Consider the following 22447-nt stretch of genomic DNA (forward strand, 5'->3'; position numbering starts at 1 on the left):
ATCCCAAACGGGCAACTTCGGGATGAAAGCATTCCCATCCTTTCCTTTCCCTTCCCAGACCAATTTCCTTAGAAACCAAACAGACCATTAAAGTAAAAGCCGCTTGTTTTGAGAATTGATGGCTGTGTTAAATGCTGTATATACCCTGTGGCGGACGTGGAGAAGTATTATTGGTTATACAGCCTCTAATACAGATAGAAAGTGCAGCCAGAGCCAATCCGGACTCGCTCGTTTTGGGCGACAGTGGGATTTGTTTCTGGGTTCTGGCGTCAGAAAAGTATATGACTGAACTGGAGACAATGGCATTTGCATAGTGGAGCTCCCAGTAGTAGACTTGTGGTAGCATAGAAGCGCGGTAATACAAGGAGAAGTTAGAGGAAAGGATGGCGTACGCAGGAGTGCTCGGTGCACCAGGAGGTCCAGGGCTGGCAGGGTTGTCGACGTCGGCCACGACAACAACAACGCGGCAGGTGAAGCTGGACAAAGAGAGCGAACTAAGGGTCGAGGTCGGCATCGAAACTCCTCTTCGTCTCCGGCTCCTCACCGGCAACGCTGAAATTTTTGGCACTGAACTTCCTCCTGAAATTTGGCTCTGCTTCCCTCCAAGGCACAAGTTTGCTGTAAGTAACCACAGATAATATTTGTGCTGCTGTGTTTTAAGAGTAGCTGGCAATTAGCTGTACTATGCAATTTATGATAGAATTGCAGAATCAAACGGTTCGATAAAGAACCGTTTTTTCTTTGAGTTATTGCAAGCAGTTTTGATACAAATAATGATGGTTGATGGTGTCGCGGAACGGGTAGTGCCCAATTATGTTTGTTGCTTGAAAAATGAGAGATTAGAAAATGTCGATGAACGTATATATTTTCGGGTTTTTTTTTTTCAAATTGGAATGCTTTAAGGGTTGGTCTACATCGACCTCCAGGTCTTGGACGAGAACTTCTTCCTTTTTCGTTCTCTGTTATCTTAATATTTGATGTGGAACTTTACGGCTTTAGTTGAAATTAGGGTAATGTTTTTTGTTGACAAAATTAGAGGTGCTATTCTGTTTAAGTTCCTAATGTACACTGCCCATTATCTATAACCATTTTACATTCAAAAGGGCACTTAATTACAAATTCAGAGATGGTATTCATATGAACACATGAATCTGAAATACCATCTTACCTGCACGAGGAAGGGTTCTGGAGAATTTTCTCGAATCAAGTCTTTAAGGTCCTTTTGCTTATTCATTCTGTTTGGCATATAAAGCTGAGTGCTCAATTTTAGCCTTCAGTTGAGGTTAAATGTTATCATTAGTAAGAATCAGAACAAATGAACTTGGGAAACACCGTTCTTCATAAGCTATACTAAATTCTCCAAGGTTTTATCCCAACTATTGGGTTTGGCTACACAAACCCGTTCTGCCATTTTGCTATTAATTATTATGTTCTTCCTGTTATTTGCAAAATGGACATGCATATTTATTAGTTAATAATGAAAAAAATAATTAAATATATTTAAGTAGTATCTGAAATAAACAAAACAGGACTTGGCGTTTTAGAAAGAGGATTCCCAGTTGTACTCATTTCCAGGTAGTGAATGTCGAAAGAAGCTTCATCAAAACATAAACCATAGAAACTCATTAAAAAAAGAAGAAAAAACATAATCATAGACTAGAATGGCCTTACATCCATCCACATTCCTAGGCCAATCCATCTTTTTGTTGTTGTAGGCAACCACCACTTAAGAGTGCATGCGTGCTTTTATTTTCCCAAGGCTACAGTTTATTGTCTCCATGCAAGCAAGGCCACCTGAAGCTTATGAAAAACAAACAAGATAAGTGTGTACCCTATAGAAATATTTATGATCTTTCTGTATGGTTTCATGGTAATCACCATTGTTCTGCTGTCCTATCTATCAGATAATCATCTGAATTGAATCTCTAATACCCCAGGCCATACTGCTATAGGTATTTATGAACGCCAGATTGTATATATAGACCAAGTAAGTTGAACATTCCATTTCTCAAATCTGTTGGGTTGGTGTCAATAATTTCAGTTACCAGTTGTCACTAGGAAACAGTCACAATTCTCCATTGATGGTAAATCAATGTGCATTTCTCTCTCTCTCTCTCTTAGCTCATGGATGATAAATCAATGTGCATTTAGTCACTTTTTTTGTTTTCTTTTCTTCCAAAATGCTGGTTGGTCCAATTTGCATTCTTACAACATGGTTTGTTGAGATTTCTCTTTCTGCATATCAAGCTTTGAACTACTTTTGGGCACATTTCCAGTACACCTTGACTGTACTCAAATTTTCTAGTAGAGTCAGCAGACATCTAGATTATATGAACTAATCTAAGACTCCTTTTGTTGTGGCTCTAGAAAATATTGTTAACTATGTAACATAACCAGTTACGAGGAGATGACTTAGTTGCTGAACCTTCATTCAGGGTTTTTATTATCATATGTTGTCTCTCGTTGATACAAGTTAAAATGTCTTATTTCAGGTTTTTACTTGGTATGGTGCCACGATTGAAATGGATGGGACCACTGAAACTGATTACACTGCAGATGAGGTATGTTCTATTATGCTCCTAAGCATTCTAACAAATTACGTTAGGCATTTGGTTCAATTCTACTAGTGAGTGTGAGTTCTCAAGTGAAAAAGGTGTGTTTTCTATTAATGATGAACGGTTCTTGATTTAGACACCTATGGTTAGCTATGTAAATGTTCATGCTGTACTGGATGGGCGACGGAATCGTGCTAAAATGTCCTCAACCACTGATCCCAATACTTCTCAGGTATCACTTTATGTTTGTCTTTGATATCTTTACCATAGGGTTTTCTTTCTTTTCTTTTCTTTTTTTTTTTGATAAAACATAGGGTTTTCTATCAGTTTACAGTTTCCTAACTCCTAACCATTGGAGTTGTTTTGGAAGTTTCATTTTGTGTAAAACAAGGGAGTTTCACCTTGTGTAAACAAACTATGCATGTAAATTTCAAAAACACACTTCAAATATGCAGGGAAAATTAAGGCATTGTTATGCAGGAGAGAAGAAGGGAGGATGAAAGAAGAGAGAGAGAAGAGAGAACTGAGAGCCAAAAGTACTGTTGGCGGCGCTAACTTTTGATATATATACTAAGGCGATAGAACATAAAAAATAAAAGGAGGAAAGTACAATAGTACCCTTGCGGTACTAAGATAAATAACAGTCTTTTAACACTCCCCCTCAAGTTGGGACATAGATGTCAATCATGCCCAACTTGTCATATAAATCATGATGCTGTGAGTGTAGAGGTAAATTGGGCCGTGCTGCCCGCGGCCCGACACGACCATGCGGGTTGTGCTGGGCTTGGGGTTTTAGGTCCACGGGCTGGCACGGCCCAGCCCGCAACCCGATCCAACACAGCCCGCGGCACGACCCATATATATATTTTATATATAATTATATAATATTATATAAATTATAATTGTATAATAATATATAGTATATAATATATTAATAATATAAATACTTTTTTAATTTTATTATACTAATTTATTTAATTATTGCATATATAAGCAATTTTATACACAAAATTCATATAAAATTAAAATTTTAAGTTTTTTGTCAATTTTTTTTTTAAAAAATAGCTTTGGCCCGATGCATGGCCCGACCTGGCCCAAGGCTGGCCCGTCCAGCCCGCGGCACGGCACGGGCCCGCACCCTGACACAGTCCACTTTACACCTCTACGTGAGTGGTGTAATCCTTTTGTAAAGATGTCTGCAAGTTGATCTTCAGAGCTAACATAAGGAGTACACACTTCCCCTGTGACGACTTTTTCTCTAATAAAGTGTTTGTCGACTTCGATGTGTTTAGTTCTATCATGCAACACCAGATTAGCAGCAATGTTTATGGCTGCTTTGTTATCACAGAATAGGGTCATAGGTCCGTCAACTGGAAAACCAAACTCACTCAACAAATTTTTTAGCCACATGATTTCAGTCACTCCATGAGGCATTGCCCAATATTCAGCTTCAGCACTAGATCTAGCTATCACATTTTGCTTTTTGCTTCTCCAGGTAACTAGATTACCTCCTATAAAGGTACAGTAGCCACTAGTTGACTTTCTGTCATTCAGGGATCCTGCCCAATCTGCATCAGTATACACTTCAACTTTCAAATGTTAATGTTTTTGAAACAACAAGCCTACACCTGGAAACTTCTTAAGATATCTGAGAACTCTTTTTGTTGCTTCAAGATGGGCAGTCTTAGGGGCATGCATGAATTGGCTAAGAACTCCTACTGCATAAGCTATGTCTGGTCGAGTCATAGAAAGATATAACAGTCTTCCTACAAGTCTCTGAAACAGTTTCACATCCTTGATGGGTTTACCTTGACAGTCACATGGTTTGTGGTAGGATCAATAGGGGAATCAACTGGTTTCACTCCCAATTTTCCTGTATCCTGGAGTAGATTTAAAACATACTTTCTTTAGGAAATGAAGATACCCCTTTGTGAGCGGGCCACTTCAATCCCAAGGAAGTACCTTAGAGGACCTAGATCCTTCACTTCAAACTAGGTAGCAAGAAAATTCTTCAACTTCTAAATTTCATCCTTCCAATCACCAATGATAACTATATCAACATATACTATCAGTGCTGCAATTTTCCCTTCCCCTCTTTTCACAAACAATGTGTGATCAGATTGACACTGCTTGTATCCTCTTTGTTGTACTGCTACATGGAACCTGCTGAACCAGGCTCTTGGTGATTGTTTCAGCCCATATAATGATTTCTTTAACCTGCACACTTTTTGTTCATTACCTTGAGCCCAAAAACCAGGGGGTTGTACCATATATACTTCCTCTTCAAAGTCACCATTCAGAAAGGCATTCTTGATGTTAAGCTGATGAAGATCCCAGTCAAGATTAGCAGCAAGGGAGAAAAGAACTAATGGAGTTCATATTATCAACATGTGCAAATGTTTCTACATAATCTACTCCATACACTTGTGTAATCTTTGCCACTAAACGAGCTTTATACCTTTCCATGGTGCCATCAGCCTGGTGTTTAACCGTGAAAACCCATTTACATCCAACTGGATCATTCCCCTCAGGAAAATCTACTAGTTCCCATGTGCCATTTTTATGTAAAGCATTAATTTCTTCCTTCATAGCATCTGTCCATTCAGGTACCAAAAGAGCTTCCGCCACATTCTTAGGGATAGGGACACTGTCATGGAAGAGAGAAAGGTCCGAAAGGAGGGTGGAATGTTTTCATAGGAAACAAAGTGGGAAATGGGGTGTTTAGTGGTGCAAGATTTAACACATTTCCGATGAGCAATAGGAAGGTCAAGGTCATTAGCAACAGAAGTATCAATGGCAATAGGGTCAGGAACATCAACAGGAACCAATGTACCTGAATGGGTATGATCCACTCCCGGAGAGTCTGATGGCATTGGTGGTACAATTTCTAGGTGTCCCACAGCTTTTAAACACGGTTGGCCTTTGTGACGACGAAAGAAGACACGAAAGGGAGGAGGACCAGGAAGATGAGGGAGTTGAACTAGTTTCTCCTCATTCCTACACTCCCCCTGAGGAGAAACAGGGAAGAAAGGCTCACTCTCAAAAAAGGAGACATCCATAGAGACGTAAAATTTCCGAGAAACGGGATCAAAGCACCGATATCCCTTCTGAGTGAAGGAGTACCCCAAGAAGATGCAAGGAATGGCACGAGGATCTAATTTTCCACGAGTGGGTGACAGATTTTGAACAAAACAATGACAACCAAACACACGAGGAGGAATAGAAAGAAGGGGGGCCTTAGGAAAAAGAAGCTGATGTGGGGCTTTGCACTCTAACCAACGAGTGGGCATGCGGTTGATGAGATAGGTAGCACAAAGGACAGCCTCAAGCCAAAAGCGTTTCGGGACATTCATATGAAATAGTAACCCCCAGGCCACTTCAAGAAAGTGTCGGTTCTTTCTTTCAACAACACCATTTTGTTGTGGTGTCTGGGCACAAGAGCTACGGTGAAGTGAGCCACGAGAAGCAAAAAATTCCGTAAGATCACTATGAAAATATTCTTTGGCATTGTTCGATTGAAAATTTTGGATTTCAGTTTGAAATTGGGTGAAGATCATCCGCTGAAAATCTTGGATAATTTTAGGTACTTCATCCCTGGTTTGCATGGGATATACCCATGTATATCTGGAGTAATCATCGATAAGGGTAAGAAAATACTTGTAGCCACTCTCAGATGGTAAAGTAACAGGGCCCCAAACATCAGAATGAACAATGTGGAAAGGAAATTCAGATTTATTATTCTTTGAAGAGAAATGAGTTCTACACTGCTTACTCAATTGACAAGTTTGACAAGTAAATTCTGACACTGATACTGACTTAAACAACTCTGGAAACACAATTTTTAAATACTCAAAAGATAAATGACCAAGACGACTATGCCATAAGTAAACTTGACTATTACAAGACTGACTCTTAGACTCTATGACTTGAAGACCAGTCTTATTCTCCAGCATGTAAAGCCCATCCACCATACATCCTCTAACAATCATCTTCCTCGAGGCCAGATCCTAGATCACACAATGAGAAGGGAAAAAGGTCATTGAGCAGTTTAAGGAATTAGTAATACTACTAACAGAGAACAAATTAATGGGAAATTTTGGGACATGTAAAACATTAGATAGGGTAAGGCCAAAGGGAAGAGAAATAGTTCCTTGACTAGCTATGGTAGAGTATGATCCATCAGTTAGTCTTACCTTGTCTCTTCTAGAAAGGAGGTGATAGGTTTGAAAGTAAGAGGACTTACCAGTCATGTGTTTAGACGCTCCAGAATCAATGATCCAAGGAGAGTCAGGGGAATGATATGCTACATGGAAAGCTGTGGCAGAGTTACCTGATGTAGACACAAATGAAATTGAGGGAGGAGCATCCATTGTTAGGAACCTGCCTAACTCAGGGCTCTTCGAGGGGCCAACCTCCTGAATTCTTGGAAGGAGAGAGAGAGAGAGTTTAATGCTGAAAGAGTCCTCCTCTATTCCTTTTCTGCTCTACTACTTATAGTGTTGCAATCTTGACTGTTACAGCTGTTACAAGTGGATGGCAGTTATTACAAGTGGCTGGTTAGTTGAGCTGATGTGGTCTCCTCTTGTAAAACTGACTAATTGCCTTATGTTGGTCTGTTCCAACAGTCTTGACAATCCAATTGGATGGCAGTTGTTACAAGTGGATGGCGATTATTACAAGTGGCTGGTTAGTTGAGCTGATGTGGCTTCCTCTTGTAAAACTGACTAACTGCCTTCTGTTGGTCTGTTCCAACAGTCTTGACAATCCCCCCTTCCTTTAGAGTGACCTTGCCCTCAAGGTCTAATGTAGGAAAGTTTGATTGCAGATCTAAGTAGGATTCCCAGGTTGCATCCTCTTCCGGAAGGTTAGACCAAACAACTAATGCTTCTGGTATCACTCTGCCACCCCAACGCACCCATCTGAAATCAATGATGCGGACTGGCTCAGTCTGCACTTGTCCTTCTGAAAATATGGGAAGGGTCGTACTTGTAATGACTCCTGACTTCGGCCCTTTCTTTAGTAAGGAGATATGGAATACAGGGTGCAGTTTGGATGTTGCCGGAAGGTCCAGTTTGTAGGCCACTAATCCTACTCTCTCCAGGATTTTAAATGGGCCAAAATAGAGCGGGCTGAGTTTGTTCCACTGTCGGCTTGCAACTGAAATCTGCCTAAAAGGTTGTAATTTGAGAAATACCCAATCACCTACTTCATATTGGACATTCTTGTGGTGTTTATCATAGGTGTGCTTCATCCATTGTTGTGCCTGTAAGAGATGATGTCTCGGTTCCCTTAGCACCTCATCCCGTTGCGTTAGCTGTTCTTCAACGGCCGCTACTGTGGTGGTTCCTTTTTCATAAGGAAGTAGAAGGGGTGGGTCCCGACCATATAAAGCTCTGAAGGGTATCATCCCCGCAGCGCTATGGAAAGTGGTGTTGTACCACCATTCGGCCCAGTGGATCCACTTCACCCACTGTTTTGGTCGATCTCCTGCGAAGCATCTCAGATATGTTTCGAGACTCTTGTTAACCGCCTCTGTCTGTCCATCAGATTGGGGGTGGTAACTAGTTGATTTTAACAGTTTAACCCCGTGTAGGCGGAAGAGCTCAGCCTAGAAACGGCTCATAAAGATAGGGTCCCTGTCTGATACAATTGAGCTGGGGAGCCCATGTAGGCACACAATTTCCCGAAGGAATAATTCAGCAATTGTGGCTGCTGTAAATGGGTGTGATAGAGGTAGGAAATGACTGTATTTCGTCAGTCTATCTACTACCACAAGGAAGACTGTTTTGCCGGTAGAAACGGGCAATCCCATGATGAAATCCATTGATATATCATCCCAGACCTGGGTTGGTATTAGGAGTGGTTGCAAGAGGTCTGCTGGTGTTGTAGTGGCTGACTTGTTTTGTTGGCATACTGCACACCCGGCTATGAAGTTCTGGATAGATGTACGCATGCCCTTCCAATGAAATTGTGTGGCGATGCGCTTTTGTGTTCGTAGGATGCCGGAGTGGCCACCTGTGGGTGAGGCATGGAATAATTCCAAGAGCTTCCTGAGATGAGCAGAGGCTGCTGGGATTTCCAGGCGTCCCTTGAAGAAGAGTAGATCATTCTTAATTGTGTACCCGGGGTGCAGTGAGGGATTAGCCAATACTTGGGCCTTCAACTGCTGTAACTCCTTATGGGATTGGGCTTCTTTTCGCAGTAGATCCAGGAGTGGAGAAGTTGGGGAAGATACTAGTAATTGAAATGACTGTGGGTGTAGTGAGAGGGCGTCCGCCACTCGGTTAGCAGCCCCTGCTAAATTCAATTCTGTAGTTGTACCCCAGTAGCTTGGATATCCAGCGTTGCTGTTCCGGGGATAGAACTGATTGATCCAATAAGAACTTCAGACTTTGATGGTCGGTCCGAATTGTGAACCGTCTACCGATCAAGTAGGATCGCCAACGTTGGACTGCTAAGACTATTGCTATTAATTCTCGCTCATAAACTGATTTGGCCCACTTTTGTGATGTTAAGGCCTTGCTGAAAAAGGCAAGTGGTCGCCCTTCTTGCATGATAATAGCCCCAACGCCTTGACCGGAGGCATCACACTCAATGATGAATTCTTTTGTGAAATCGGGCAGTGCTAATGTTGGAGGGCTCGCAACTGCCTGTTTCAATTGCTCAAACACTTGTTGGGCTTGGGTTGACCAGTTAAAAGCGTCTTGTTTCAGCAATTGGGTCAATGGGGTAGCTATTAGGCCGTAGTCTTTGATGAAGCGGCGATAGTACCCGGACAGGCCCAAGAAGGCCCACGATTCTTTCACACATTTGGGTTGCGGCCAGCCCAGTATATTGGAGATTTTATCTGGGTCAGCCGCTACAGTCCCCTTTTCTAGAACATGTCCTAAGTAGTGAACTTGGTTTTGTCCAAAGGAGCACTTGGACTCTTTAGCGAACAGTTGGTGGGCCTCAAGTGTTGCAAGGGTGACCTGTAGATGGTTCAGATGTTCCTCCCAATTGGGGCTATAGACCAATATGTCATCAAAGAAAACAAGGATGAACTTACGTAAATATGGCCGGAATATGTCATTCATCAATCGTTGAAATGTGGCTGGAGCATTGGTCAGCCCAAATGGCATGACCCGGAACTCATAGTGGCCATCATGTGTCCTGAAAGCTGTTTTGTGAACATCCCCCTTATGTACCCTTATTTGATGATACCCAGCTTGTAAATCCAGTTTTGAGAATATGGTGGCTTGACTGAGTTCATCAAGCAGCTCATCAATGACTGGTATCGGAAATAGGTCTTTAATGGTGATGCTGTTAAGGGCTCTGTAATCAATACAGAACTGCCACATCCCATCTTTTTTCTTGACTAATAGTACCGGTGAAGAGAATGGGCTGTGACCGGGTTGTATTATCCCTTGCTTAAGCATATCTTGAACTTGCTTCTCGATTTCAGATTTTTGAAAGTAAGGGTATCGGTAGGGTCTTACATTGGGTGGGGCTGATCCCAGCATGAGGGGGATGTGGTGGTCATGCTCCCGGCATGGTGGCAGTCCTTGGGGTTCTTTAAATACGTTGCCATAGTGCTGAAGGAGTTGTTGTAGGCAGCTTTGGACGTCTCTAGGCCCATCTGGGCTGCTGTTAGCTAAGGATGGCCTAGTCCAATTTGAGTCTATGTGCACGAATATGGGCTGATCTGGGTCTCCTCTTTGCTTTGTCAGTGTTGCAAGACTGATGGGCCTTGGGCCCTTGCATGTCTGCCCTTGTAGATGGACTGTAGAGTTTCCTGATGTGAAGTCCATGGTGAGACAGGCCCAGTCACAAACCACGGGTCCTAGCTGCCTTAACCATTGAATGCCTAGCACCACGTCTGCTCCACTGAGATGGAGAGGATATAGGTCCACCGCAAACTGATGACCCTGAATCTTTAGTGGTAGGTCCATGCAAATGCTATTGCAAGATAGGTTGTTACCGTTGGCCACATGAACCGTAAAGGTCGTTGTTGGTTGCACTGGAAGTCCCATTTTATCCACCAAGACTTGAGTTATGAAGTTAAGGGAGCTGCCACTGTCTATGAGGATTGACACTTGGCGTCCTAGAATCAGCCCTGCAACTCTCATTGTTTGAGGGGACGTAAGTCCCGTAAGGGCTTGTAAGGATATTTCAGGCGTGCCATTGGATTATATTTCCCACCCTGGGTTAGATTCTCCGCACCCGGGGATGTCGTCTTCCTCTTCGGCATCTGTTTGGAGGAGAAACGCTTGTTGTTTCTTGCAACGATGGCCCGACCCAAATTTCTCTTCGCAGTTGTAACAGAGACCTTTGTCTCTGCGGGCTTGCATCTCTGCCCAAGTCAGCCGTTTGAAAGGAACCAATGGGCCTGGGCCCAGTACTCTTTCCTCCTTGTCTGGTGTTGTCGTCTTTTCTTGCTCCCTTCTTGCTCCTGGACCCCATGGTTGCTGCACCTTTCTTGCTCGACTGAACTTGTCCTCATACAACCTTGCTAGTGCTGCCGCATTGATGACCAAAGTGAGCTGCATCGCCTTCACTTCCAGTCGCAGTTCTTCTTTTAGGCCGCCGACGAAGCTTCCCACCAACGCCTTCTCCATCCACCCTTGGGCTCTCATGGCCAGCCTTTCGAACTCCATCTGGTATTCCTTTATTGATCCTACCTGCCGCAACTTTGCCAAATTTTCATCAAGATCTTCGAACCCAGATGACCCAAAACGGACAGTCATGGCATCGGTGAAGTCTGCCCAGGTTTGGCGAGGGTGCCCCCTTCGGTACCACTGAAACCAGTGGATGGCCTCCCCTTCAAGATGCACAAAAGCCAGAGCTACCCTATCTTGCCCCGGTGTTTCATGGTAATCGAAATACCTTTCTACTCTGAGAATCCAGGGAGTTGGGTCGCCGCCTGAGAAGATGGGGAAGTCGATTTTGGCTATTCTTTTTGCCGCCCCTGTTCTGCGGCTATTTTCATTGTTGCGCTCTTCTTGGCTTCCTCTGTCAATGTTCGTTGCCCCCTGCTCCAGTCGAAGGAGGAGAGCAGTGAAACTTTCCTTCATTTCTTTGAGATCTGAAGACATTCGATGGATCTCGACTTCCATCTGATCCACTCGGGTGTCTACTGATGTGTTTCTTGTGTTGGTCATGCTGGCTCTGATACCAAATTGTTAGGAACCTGCCTAACTCAGGGCTCTTCGAGGGGCCAACCTCCTGAATTCTTGGAAGGAGAGAGAGAGAGAGAGAGAAAGTTTAATGCTGAAAGAGTCCTCCTCTATTCCTTTTCTGCTCTACTACTTATAGTGTTACAATCTTGACCATTACAGCTGTTGCAAGTGGATAGCAGTTGTTACAAGTGGCTGGTTAGTTGAGCTGATGTGGCCTCCTCTTGTAAAACTGATTAACTGCCTTCTGTTGGTCTGTTCCAATAGTGTTGACATCCATCTGACGAATTGCTCTACCATAGAGCTCTAAATGGTCATGGAAGGAATAAATAATATCCTCCCTTGGGTTAGATCCAGAGGCATGTGGCTGAGTCATAGTAGCAATGGGGGGTTGATTCTCTTGAGTAGCCATATTTGCCATTGTGTGTTTTCTTGTACCTTGCTGTCCCGACTTTTTATTCATATCTGAACCTTGCTTCTTACTCATATCTTGAGCCCATTTCGGCTTCCCATGAAGATCCCAGCATGTGTCTCGGGTGTGTCGGGGTTTCTAGCAATAAGTACACCACAGTTTGTCCTTGTCATCTACCTTTTTTCTGAAAATCTCCCTTCTTAAAAGTATTTCCCCCACCGGTAGTAACACTCCCTTTTGCTGCCAACACGACTACATCCCCTCCATAATTGCTCATCAAATTTTTTCTGCTTTCTTTTGATTATACAAGAGCATAAACTTCCTAGACGGATGGAAGATCCTTGCTACCTAGGATCTTAGCTCTGATAGATTCATATGCAGGGTTCAAGCCATGTAGGAAAGCAAACACTCTTTATTGGGAAACAAGTTTTTTGTACAATTTTGCATCTTCATCACACTTCCAATCCACACTCTGATAATGGTCTAACTCCTTCCAGACAGAGATCAAGTTTGAGTAGTACACAGACAGACACCTCTCCCTCTGTTTACAAGTGGACAATTCTGCCTGTAACTGGTAGATTTTTGCATAGTGACGCAGTTCAGAATAGGTTGATTTTGCTTGTTCCTAGATCTCATTTGCCATTTCAGCCCACATAAAATTTCTTCTTATTTGATGTTGCATAGACACTAAAAGCCAGGACATGACCATGCTGTTTTCCTGGCTCCATTTGTCATATTCAGCACTCCCAGAATTGGGTTCTTTGATTCTCCCATTTATATAACCTATCTTTCCCCTTGTAGTGATGTACAGCTTGATCCCTCTTGACCACTCTAAATAATTTAAGCCATCGAGAGGAATAACAGCCATGGGAAAGGATAGGTCCACACCCCCACTCATTCCATTCTGCATTGAGGAAGCACTGGATGTAGCAGAATCTTCACCACTCATGATTACAGATTCAAAAACACTCTTAAAGTGGGTACAAAACCTTAAAAAAAAAGGTCTAACACCAAGGGAGAAAGGTAACCCCTTTTTTCTTCGGAAACACAACTCTTTTCTGTAAAACACAGGTGCTGTTACAGCACTAACAGGTCATCCCTTGACCTACAGAATCAACACAGGTGCTGTCACAGTGCATACAGGTCATCTCTTGACCTACGCATCAACAGGAAGGCTGTTACAGCATGTACAGGTCACTCTCTAACCTTCAGTCCACCATAAAGAACTGCTATTGCAGTACACAAAGGTCTTCACGACCTACAGTTTATACAGGGATCAGTTGATCCCACAAAAAAGGAAAGAAAGAGGTGCTGATCACCTCACATCCAACCAGCAGACCTAGTACAGGTTCTGCCCTGGCACACGACCAAAAAAAAAAGGAGAAAAGTTACTTCAGTGCATGAGAAAACCTTGATCTTCAATCAGCCGACAGTAGATGAGGGTGGCAGATCTGGAAATCTGGTGCGAAGAAAACTGTTCACTCGACTTCTCCTTTAAGATCTGATAGTCCCACTCTGATACCATGTTATGCAGGAGAGGAGGAAGAGAGAAGAGAGAGAGAGAAGAAGAGAGAACTGAGAGCCAAAATTACTGCTGGCGGCGCCAGCTTTTGATATATATACTAGGGCGACAGAACATAAAAAATAAAAGGAGGAAAGTACAATAGTACCCCTGCGGTATTATACTTAGATAAATAACAGTCTTTTAACAGGCACCATGAGAGTTCCACATACCATCTGGATTTGAGCACCACCTGCATCTCATCCTTGGCTAGTTGCAACAAGGGAAAGTATTATTAACAGTCACAGAGTTAATAATGTACACAACCATATAACAAAAAAATACACCTAGCTACATACATTTGTATATATTAAGAATTTTGTAAATGGTTTATCTAGATTCCTTGCTATGCCTTTTTAGACATGTGGCATGAGCCTATTGGGGTACATCCCACATGTGGAGAGGGTGATGCAGCATAGATGGAGCCCTTCTGAGCTGTTACCTAAGCTGACATATTTAAGTTTCTCGGTCATCTCCACCCTTTTGCTGTAGAACTATCTCCATTCTTTTGCTATGGAACTCTACTAAATTTTGTTGCCATATTATGTTTTTATTCATCTAAATAAGCTATATTTTCCTCTCTGTATTTGGTTTTTGGATCTCAAAGTTAAGATACATTTAGTGGTACAGGGTCCCAGGGTGATTGTGGTAGGACCTACAGATTCTGGAAAGAGTACATTGTCAGCAATGCTTCTTAGCTGGGCAGCTAAACAGGGTTGGAAACCTACTTTTGTGGATTTGGATATTGGTCAGGGATTCATAACAATTCCTGGTTGTATTGCTGCAACTCCAATTGAAATGCCAATAGATCCAGTTGAAGGAATTCCTCTTGATATGCCCCTTGTTTACTTTTTTGGGCACACAACACCCAGGTAGCAGATTATGCATTGCCTTTTTTTTTTTCCTTTTAACCAATTTTCTTGAAGTATCACCACAATTTATGGATTAACCAAACTTGACAAGTTTATGGCAATTTGTCCAATTTTGAAAAGTGCTGTTGACAGCGTTGTTCCACAGTGCCAATGCAGATTTATACAAAGTGCTTGTAAAGGAGCTTTCTCGAACCCTTGAGAGGCAATTTGCTGGCAATGCCGAATCTCGAGCTGCAGGCATGGTGATCAATACCATGGGTTGGATAGAAGGTGTTGGTTATGAGGTATTTGTGATGTTATTCATGAGTGGGGTTGTTCCAGTTTAGCAATACTTGTTGAATGTGTGGCTCTATGTAATGTTCATTTCTGCCTTCATGTTTTGTTGCAGTTGCTTCTTCATGCAATCGATGCATTCAATGCCAATGTAATTTTGGTTTTAGGTCAGGTAATTTATTTTACATAAGTTTTTTCAAATACTGCTAGCATGACTATCATTATTCCAAAGCACCACTCACATTAGATTATTTTGATCTTATTAATTAAGGTTGTTGATTTTTCTATACTTTCCACAAGTCCAAGAATTTGAACAGGCACATGGCATGCATGTGATGGTCCACAACTAGCCTCTGATGCTCCCCTTTAGTCTTGGGTAGGAAATCAAACAAGACGAGTAAAAAGGCACCTGGGGGGGGAGATTCTCTTTTTTTTTTTTTGAATTGCATTTAGGTTTTGAAGTTTGTCAGAATTTCATTGTTTTGAATTTCCATTATTTCAGCCATGTCCAAAGTCCAAACCAACTTGATCCCTGATCAAAATTTTTAGATCTTGTTCAATTGTAGCCTGGATGAAAAAAAAAAAAAAAGAACTTATGAAAAGCCATCTAACCAAACAGAACCTTATAATGTTGTTTGTTGGTGTAGTAGGTTAATCCAAAAGCAGATAATTGCTTGGTTGTGCAGGTTCTTGACTGAATCTGGTTTCTACCTGAGGTAGATACAACTATTAAATATTAACTAGAGTTACTAGATGGATTCACAATGACCTGGCAACAAAGTGTTGGTTTAAACAACTAGTGGGAGGGTCAAGGATCAATTCCCCTAATGCTATGGCTATCAAGAAGCTGAGCTTTTCCCAGCTTTGGTTGGGTTTATGACAACCTCAGGGGGCTGAAGCTCTAGTCGCTACTGATATCCAAGCTCTGGCCCAACTCTGCTATGCCCATTAAATTATGGCCTATTATTCCCTATTTTGTCTGGTTTACTGAACTCATATAATGCCAACTTCTTGAACCTACCTCTCACCAAGAAAGAAAAAATTTAATCATAAAGCGAGCCTTATGATAATATATTATCCAAGTTAACTGGGCCTGTTCTAGCTCATCTTAGTTTTGTTTATCTAAACTAGTTGATTTGAAGTTGTTCTTGGTTCATGCTTGAGAACTAATTTCATGCTTGGCTGAGCTCACAATCTCACATACAAGTTCTGTAAGCTCACAGCCTCACTTAGCATTGTATAGGTAGAGTGGAGTCCATCAAATTAGTTGATCCAAATTCCAAAGTAAAGTTGTGGTTGTTCTGAGCAATTTATTATCAGTAGATCAGCCTATAGGCTGTAGTACTTGGACTGTGGATTTATCCTTACAGTTTAACAGAACATTTCATTTTTTTGTAGTTGTGAGAATCATCTAATAATACATGTAATGTTTTCGGGGTCATTTTGAGCAATGGGCTTGTATTTGTTTCTAAGAATTACCTTTTCTCAAAGTTAGATGGTTCTGAATATTTACTCACCAGAGCTCTATGTAGCGGAGGCCAATCTTTCTGTAAACTAATATTGATAAGTTTTACACTGGAATTAGCCCTAAATACAAGTGCTTTCTTTAGTGAGAATATGGTTTTGTTTCCACTGTTGAAATAGCCCATCTTCCCTTGCTTCTTACAATAATGCACCCATGCTGTCCCTTGTAATTGTCTTTCTCATCTGTTTCTCCTAACCATGTTCTTTTGTAAACTGTGTGCAGGAGAAACTTTGCAGCATGCTTAAAGATGTACTAAAGAACAAGCCTAATGTGGATGTTGTGAAACTTCAAAAGTCAGGTGGTGTTGTATCTAGGAATGCAAAGGTCCGTCAGAAGGCCAGGAGCTACAGGATAAGGGTAAAGTGCCTTCTTTAATGGGAGATTTGACTTGTACCCTATTCATAGGGGAACTTTTATTCTGCACACTCTATATGCTTATGCAATCTCCCCACTGCAAAAAAAGAAAGCTCCAAGTTTTTGACAAATCTTTCTAACTGTTAATGTCAATGTGAAGCACCTTCTAAAGCTTTTCTAGGTAATATAGCACTTTTAGTTAATAGAGTATGCAATCAAAACAGCTAGCTTTTAAAACAAGATGAAGGGAAAATTGCAAGGAGCATTTACAGATCAAATAACAGGCTGCAGGCATTACCAAGCACCTTATGAACTAGCAATCAATTTTGTGTTTTGCTGATAATTTATGGCTACTTGGCTAGATCTCCTTTTTATGTCTAGATTGTATGCACATGTAAAAATAGAGTCCAGGATATGAGTCAGCATATGAAGGGTGAAGAATTGCCACTTTTGATTTATGCACTACCTGGAAGAATTTTTCATATCAACTTGACTAATTATTGCAATTTTTTTTTTTTTTTGTAAATGAAAGTATTGTATTGATTTATAACAATATGCAAATAGAAAATAAGTCAGCCCATGTACAATGAGAACCTGTACATTGGAAAAATACGAAAAGCATGACCATCCATAAAAAGATCCAACCTGCAAAAAAGAACTCAGTGGACACCCTTATATATTATTTGTACACAGTACACCCACCCAAGAACAAAGCAAACCTATAAGATCACTGTTACTTTTCTCCATGTCAGAGTATTTGTTGTCAAAAATACGATGGTTTCTTTCCTTCCAGATTAACCAAGTGATAGCAGCTGAGAAAGTATTTCATAATAGTTCACCCCTCCAAGCTTCTCTGATCCTTCAAAACCAGACTCTTCTTTTCATCCTGTTGGTTTGTAGTTGGTTTGGGTGCTCCCTTGTCACCCTGTTGCTGGTTATAACCAATTTTCTTCTTTTCTTTTTAATAACAATTTTCTTTTATTTTCAAAAAAAAATAAAAGTTTACCCCTCCTGTTCAGACCTTTAGCTGTACAACCTTGCAGAAGCTGTGTTACTGATTCCAGAAAGCAGAAATGTATGCCAAACAGGATGTTACCATTACCCACAGCTGGTGTGAAAAATTGCAATGAATGAAGAGGTGATTTGGGGACTCTGGGACTTTATTACATAAAGAGCAAAGAGCACTAGAGGGGGCATCCCTCTTCTTATCAGCCTGTCTGTAGTTAGGCATCTTCCAAGTGCCAATTTCCATACAAGGCTATTGAAAAGGTGGAGAATTGTGCCTTGCAGTAATATAATCTGGTGGGGTTTCAGTATAGGATATTATTGTGCTTCGCTATTAATTGGTGGGACTGCCCTAAGAGTTTGGACTAGTCCTGATGGTTAACCCAAGCCCAACTTTTGAGATCCAGGACAGCCTCTGTGAAATCCGACCATAACTTTTGGAGAGGCTTGGGTTGGCCTACCCAGGTTCAAGTTGGTCCTGTTCAAGTTACAGACAGAAGTATCATATGTATCTTGAACAACATTGATGCATTTGGTAATTGGTATTGTTTCTTTGCTGGCATGTTTTTGGCTTTTTGCATAGCACCGCAACATATATATTGCTCATTGGAATGACAAAATTTAATACATGGGGTGTCATTTGGGAGAGCATTTAGCTACATTTTGAAAAAAAAAGGAAAGAACTTGGGATAGATGGACAATCAGCAGCCTATTCCTCGGGATTCTTGGCATTTTGTACATATCTCATTCTTTTCATAATCAATTTAACAGTAACCAATCAGAGTAAAGGGGAAAATAATGGTGGAGGGCAAACAAAGAAATAAAATTAATGACATATGTGCCAGAATTTTTTAGCTTATTTGTAAACTTTAATTCTTTAAATTCACTTACTTTTCTTGTTTGACTGTTTTTAGTTTGCTTTTGTTACGGAAATAAAAAAGAAACCAGCTCCTTAAATTGTTAAATCAGTATTGAGGTTTTAAAAAAAAATGGTAACCATTCAATTTTATTACTTAAAAAAAAGAATACAGTGTGTACATAATGCAAACATTCCCATGAGTAGGCTTGCTATTTCCACCTAACCCTTTATCTTACTTCAGAAATGCATATTATAATCGATCCCAATAATTTGACCCTATTCACCCCTTCTTTTGCCAAAGCATCTGCCAAACTATTATCCAATCTCTAAACCCAGTGGTGTAAAGAATTCAATTCCCTGATCAAGGACCTTATCTCTTGCGAGATATGCCTGTATTGCCAAGCCCTTGGTTATCATGTATCATCCACCCCACCACCAGCTTTGAGTCTCCTTCCACCACTATGTTCTTCAAATTCAATGTTTCCCTATTCTCAAACCCTGTAGTAGTGCTAACACAGTTCTTAAGGAATCCCCTGTACCAATTGGACTGGAATATATGTTAATACTTTTCTGGATTCATCCCTTATCACTCCTACAATGTTGGATGGTCCTGGATTCCTGAGACAGTACCTGTTGAAATTTAGCTTTACATAATTCGTTCTTGGAGGGGTCCATTATGCTTGGACTAGCTGTCTTGGTATGGGTGAGGAAGTGATCAACTCCAGTCTCTAAGAAAGAACTCCATTGGGTGAGAAATGAAAGATAACTGATCTCTTATCCATGGATTCTTTCTTTGCTTCAATGCCTGCATCAGTTGGGAAATGCCAATGGAAGTTAGGGTGTTGGTCTGAAGTGGGCTGCAGAAAGGAACCTGTATGGCTGTATCCAATCTAGAAGGTCTTCTATCTAATAGAAATTTGTTTAGGCCATTTCATCCGTTCATTTCGCAGATCATGTAGGGGAAGAACCAAAACTGACTTGATGATTAGTGAACCTTTTCCCACATAGATGGTAGATTGGTAAGGCTTCTTCTTGTCTATGCAATGGCCTTGTTTTAAAAGCAAAACTGCTTTTCCACTGTCCTTGGTCATTGATGTGATTTGGCCTCATCTTCTTTTTCATGCTTTTTAACTGTTAGTTCAGTTTACAGATCTTTTTCTAAAATGAGGTTTGTGTATTCATGATTCTTAATTATGAGATTGTTTCATGGTGGTTTTGGATTCTCTCAGGAATATTTTTATGGCCTTACGAACGATCTTTCCCCGCATTCAAACATTGCAAATTTCAGTGATTTGTTCATCTATAAGATTGGTGGTGGGCCACAGGCACCACGTTCAGCTCTACCAATTGGTGCGGAGCCTGCAGCAGATCCTACACGATTAGTTTCTGTGAATATCAATCGGGACCTGCTACATTTAGTTCTTGCTGTTTCATTTGCTAAAGAACCTGATCAAATAATCTCTAGGTAATGAATGACATGACACTTGGCCTTGACCTGCCCTAACCCCAAAGGGGCAAAGTTTTCTCACTTTATTTATATTACAGTGTAGATTTATTGAGTATTATAATGTAAGAAGCATCTAAAATGCCTTACACATTTAGCCAGTGGGGATGGGGATGGGGGATGTGTAAGAAACATCTAAAATGACTCCAAAATGCACATTTACACCCTTCTGCCTAAAAGCCCAGAGTCCCTGGACCACATTTGACCTAACGAGATGATCACATTCTTTTTTTTTTCTTTTTTTTTTTGACATGTTTCTGCATTATGATCTAAGAGACAATTGAATAAGTAGGCCTTTCTAGGCTTTGAATCAGAATCCTTCTGGTTATTAAGTTCAAAGTTAGATAGTTCCAATCACCTAGTCACATGGATTTTTGATGTAATGCAACTCTTTTAAGTTGGTTCTGTCAAATGCAAGTCAACCTTTTTACCAGGGTTTCATGTAATAATATTTGAATTTGGACAAAACTTGTGTTTTAAGTGCTTGTTTGGGAGGGCTTTCATGTTGCCACTTTTGTCTTTGCAATTGCAAGGTGGGGTCTGCCCAAATGAAGCTGTGACCCAAGTGAATGGTGGTAAACAGGACCCAAGTGAATTAGCTATTTGATCTCAGGATTCCATTTTGGAGTCATTCATAGCTTTTCTGTCCATATAAATGTGTGATAAATAATATTGGTGACCATATACTTGTATTAATTCTTTATTTTTTTAGTACTTGGGTTAATTCTTCTGCAACCATCCTGGTTATGACCTGTCTCAACCATCCATTTCTTTGAGCCAAGTTTTGATGGTTGGATATGTATCCAGTTAATTCAACGGATAACCAACATAAATTATTCACTTATATGATTAAAATAAATATTAAAAATATAAGTTGAAGCTCGATTCGGTACAATGCTCTACCAAAATGTCCCCTTAAACATCATGAAATATGGGTTTTCTATACACAATTATGTTATAAGTTATGTTTTTAATTGTCATGTTATAAACTGATTTACCTTTTCATTCTTTTGTTGTTGATGCTTTTCTCTTCTGCGTATAAATAATGAAGTGTATCTAAATTAAACATAGGTTACTTGTGCGATGAAAATCAATATTCATTGTACAATGTATGATGTGCCCATATATTATTAGTGATTGGTGGATTAATTTTAGCCAAGTCCCCATGTCCTAAAATTTTGATGTCAGATAAATCTGACTTTTAGGTACAGACCTACACCTGAGTCCATGTAATAATCTCCTGGACCTGCATGAAAGTTATGCATAAACTGCAGCGCATTGTAGACTTTCATAAACAATACTTTCTCATTCTGGGACTTTGCTAACAACTTTGTGCCTATTCAATGCAGCAATATTGCTGGGTTTATCTATATCACAGATATTGACATCCAGAGGTCTGAACTTTTGCCACTCTATTGGTTGCCTTTATCCTGTATTTAGCTGGAAATTAATAATATGATTATGTACAGGAAAAAAGTTACATACCTTGCCCCATCCGCTGGAGAACTTCCAGGCAAATTCTTAATAGTTGGAAGTTTGACATGGCTTGAGACATGAAGCTTTTGAAAACAGTTCAGAACCAATTTTTTTCAGGTCATGACCCTGGTGTGGATGTTGTCATTTGTTATGAGAGTTGATGATCACCACCTGTATTTTGGCAATCAGTATTTCCCTCTCTGTGTTGATTATGTACAAAGCAGCCCCCACTGGGAAAGCTTTATTTGCCTTATGTTGTCATATTTGACTGCGGTGCTTTTTTTTCCCTCTCCTTGTTCCAGATGTATTGACGAATAGGCCCTGCAAGTTTCCTTAACATCCACCAACCTAATTACCTAAACTTGTCTTTTTGGTTCCTTGGTGATTTATTTTGGCTCATAATTTTAGAGTGACCATCTTACTTTATCTGTAAATATTACCTGTTATGATTTTTGGTTTTCATTTTTATTAATTGTCTATATACTTTCACAACTTTTGCATAAACCACTTACGTAGCAGGCAATGTAAATGCGTGTGTTGGTAATGAGATGATGTAATTTGTCAGCCTGAAAGATGGGCTTTTATGATTTTCAGGTCTTTTTTAATCAAAATAATTGAACAATTTTCTCTTCAACGGGAAAAGCAATTGTTCAATCAAAATAATTGAACAATTTATTAGGGGCTTGTTAATGGATTGTATTTATATTTAAGTAAAGTAGGATAAACTAAAATTGCCAAGGCTTTTTCTATTAAGATTCATTAAGTTACCTACAATAGGAGCAGTAGCAGCAACAAAAGAGAAGTTTGTTGTATGACTTGTTGTCTTGTTGCAGTGTTGTCAGACTCAGACTAGCTGGATGGTACCAGTGAACCAGTTAGCCGTGAAGCTTTCTGTG

At 40.6% G+C, this 22447-nt stretch overlaps 1 protein-coding gene across 1 annotated transcript; it reads left to right on the forward strand.

Annotated features, from left to right (window-relative positions):
• Positions 1-220: 220 nt before the first annotated feature.
• LOC104596789 (protein CLP1 homolog) lies at positions 221-22030 on the forward strand. Its single transcript, XM_010258080.3, has 10 exons — positions 221-620; positions 2493-2561; positions 2692-2787; positions 14314-14555; positions 14701-14839; positions 14944-15000; positions 16576-16710; positions 19801-20036; positions 21425-21469; positions 21545-22030. The coding sequence occupies exons 1-10, from the start codon at positions 384-386 to the stop codon at positions 21630-21632; spliced, it is 1344 nt and encodes a 447-aa protein (XP_010256382.1). The 5' UTR covers positions 221-383; the 3' UTR covers positions 21633-22030.
• Positions 22031-22447: the final 417 nt, after the last annotated feature.

This window comes from Nelumbo nucifera, chromosome 3, assembly GCF_055504915.1.
Source record: "Nelumbo nucifera cultivar China Antique chromosome 3, China Antique-T2T, whole genome shotgun sequence".
Lineage (NCBI taxonomy): Eukaryota > Viridiplantae > Streptophyta > Magnoliopsida > Proteales > Nelumbonaceae > Nelumbo > Nelumbo nucifera.